Here is a 1432-nt window from a genome sequence, read left to right as displayed (position 1 = left end):
TAAAAACTATTCTCACATATGCCGAGGATGACCTGGAGCTCAGAGATTCCCCCTTCCCTGAGCAGGTATCAATCACTTGGATCGGAGCTGGTAGCTAAAAGGTTGTTGGTTCGAATCCCACAGGGGATAAAAACCCAACACCCTTCATTAATGTGCCCTTTAAGGATACATAAAGGGATAGATTTGTGACCCTGGAGCACAAAAGCAGTCATAAGTAGCATGGATATATTTGTAGCAATAGCCAAAAAACATTATATGGGTCACAATAATTGATTTTTCTTTTATGCCAAAAATCATTAGGATATTAAGCAAAAGATCATGTTCCATGAAGATATTTTGTAAATTTCCTACCGTGAATATATTAAAACTAAATTTTTTATTAGTAATATGCATTGCTAAGAACTTCATTTGGACAACTTTAAAGGCGATTTTCTCAATATTTAGATTTTTTTTTGCACCCTCAGATTCCAGATTTTCAAATAGTTGTATCTTGAGCAAATATTGTCCTATCCTAACAAACCATACATCAATGGAAAGCTTATTTATTCAGCTTTCACATGATGTATAAATCTCAATTTTGAGAAATTGACCCTTATGACTGGTTTTGTGGTCCAGGGTCACATTTTTGTATTTTATAATATAGGAACACTTTATATCTGCTAATAATTATGCTAAAGTACAGTCACTTCGGGGTTATTATCAACAACTAAAAACATAAACAAATTTGTTAAATAAACTGAAATAACATAAAATATAAAAAAAATTAAAAAGTTATTTCTGCTATTTGCCAAGGCAGCATTTCTCATTTCCACATAAAACACAACCAATGCTTTAAAAACTTTCAAATTAAAGTGAAAACAGAAAATATAAAAATAAATTCAAATTCAAAATAGTAGCAAAACCTAGCATATCAATGATATTACCATAATACTGAGTCACTTTTCTTCTGTCTTGTCTGTAGGTGCAGGATCTCTCCTTCAACCTCCACATGATTCTCACTGACACCGTGAAGATGAAGGAGCACCAGCGGGACCCAGAGATGCTTATAGACCTCATGTACAGGTCAGTGCTTTATCATAAGGGTCAATATCACTGTAGGGTGCCTGTTGGTGTCCTGTACATAAATAACTCATTTGCCATGATAACTTAATATTAGTTATATTACTATATTAAGTGTTATATTAGGCTAAGTTTTTATATTCATAACAAAAGCATTACTTGGCTCTTTAGATACGTTTTCTAGATTTTTTTTAGTTTTGTATAAAAGGATGCTTGTTATTTTGCTATGTCCCATGCACTGCTCATTAAATTTGAATGAGAGTAGAATATAGTGAAATCATAAAATAAAAAATATAAAAAATTGTCCTATTAATATTTTGTTAAATAAGAGATTATTCGATTTGAGTGTATTGATCATTTGGTAATAAAAACA

The 1432-nt window shown here is 31.6% G+C and overlaps 1 protein-coding gene across 1 annotated transcript in view; it reads left to right on the top strand.

The window, feature by feature from the left end:
* Positions 1 to 1432, top strand: part of LOC107703354 (dedicator of cytokinesis protein 7-like) — a 76603-nt gene that overhangs the window by 50811 nt on the left and 24360 nt on the right. The window contains exons 39-40 of the mRNA XM_016505946.1: positions 1 to 65; positions 962 to 1062. The exon at positions 1 to 65 is cut by the window's left edge and continues 8 nt beyond it. Of these exons, the coding sequence (XP_016361432.1) occupies positions 1 to 65; positions 962 to 1062 (166 nt within the window). The remainder of the gene's footprint in view (positions 66 to 961; positions 1063 to 1432) is intronic.

The sequence above is a fragment of the Sinocyclocheilus anshuiensis genome, unplaced genomic scaffold (assembly GCF_001515605.1).
Source record: "Sinocyclocheilus anshuiensis isolate Anshui unplaced genomic scaffold, SAMN03320099.WGS_v1.1 scaffold58, whole genome shotgun sequence".
NCBI lineage: Eukaryota > Metazoa > Chordata > Actinopteri > Cypriniformes > Cyprinidae > Sinocyclocheilus > Sinocyclocheilus anshuiensis.
Note: the sequence above shows the minus strand (reverse complement) of the source record. Positions and strands in the feature narration are given on the sequence as shown.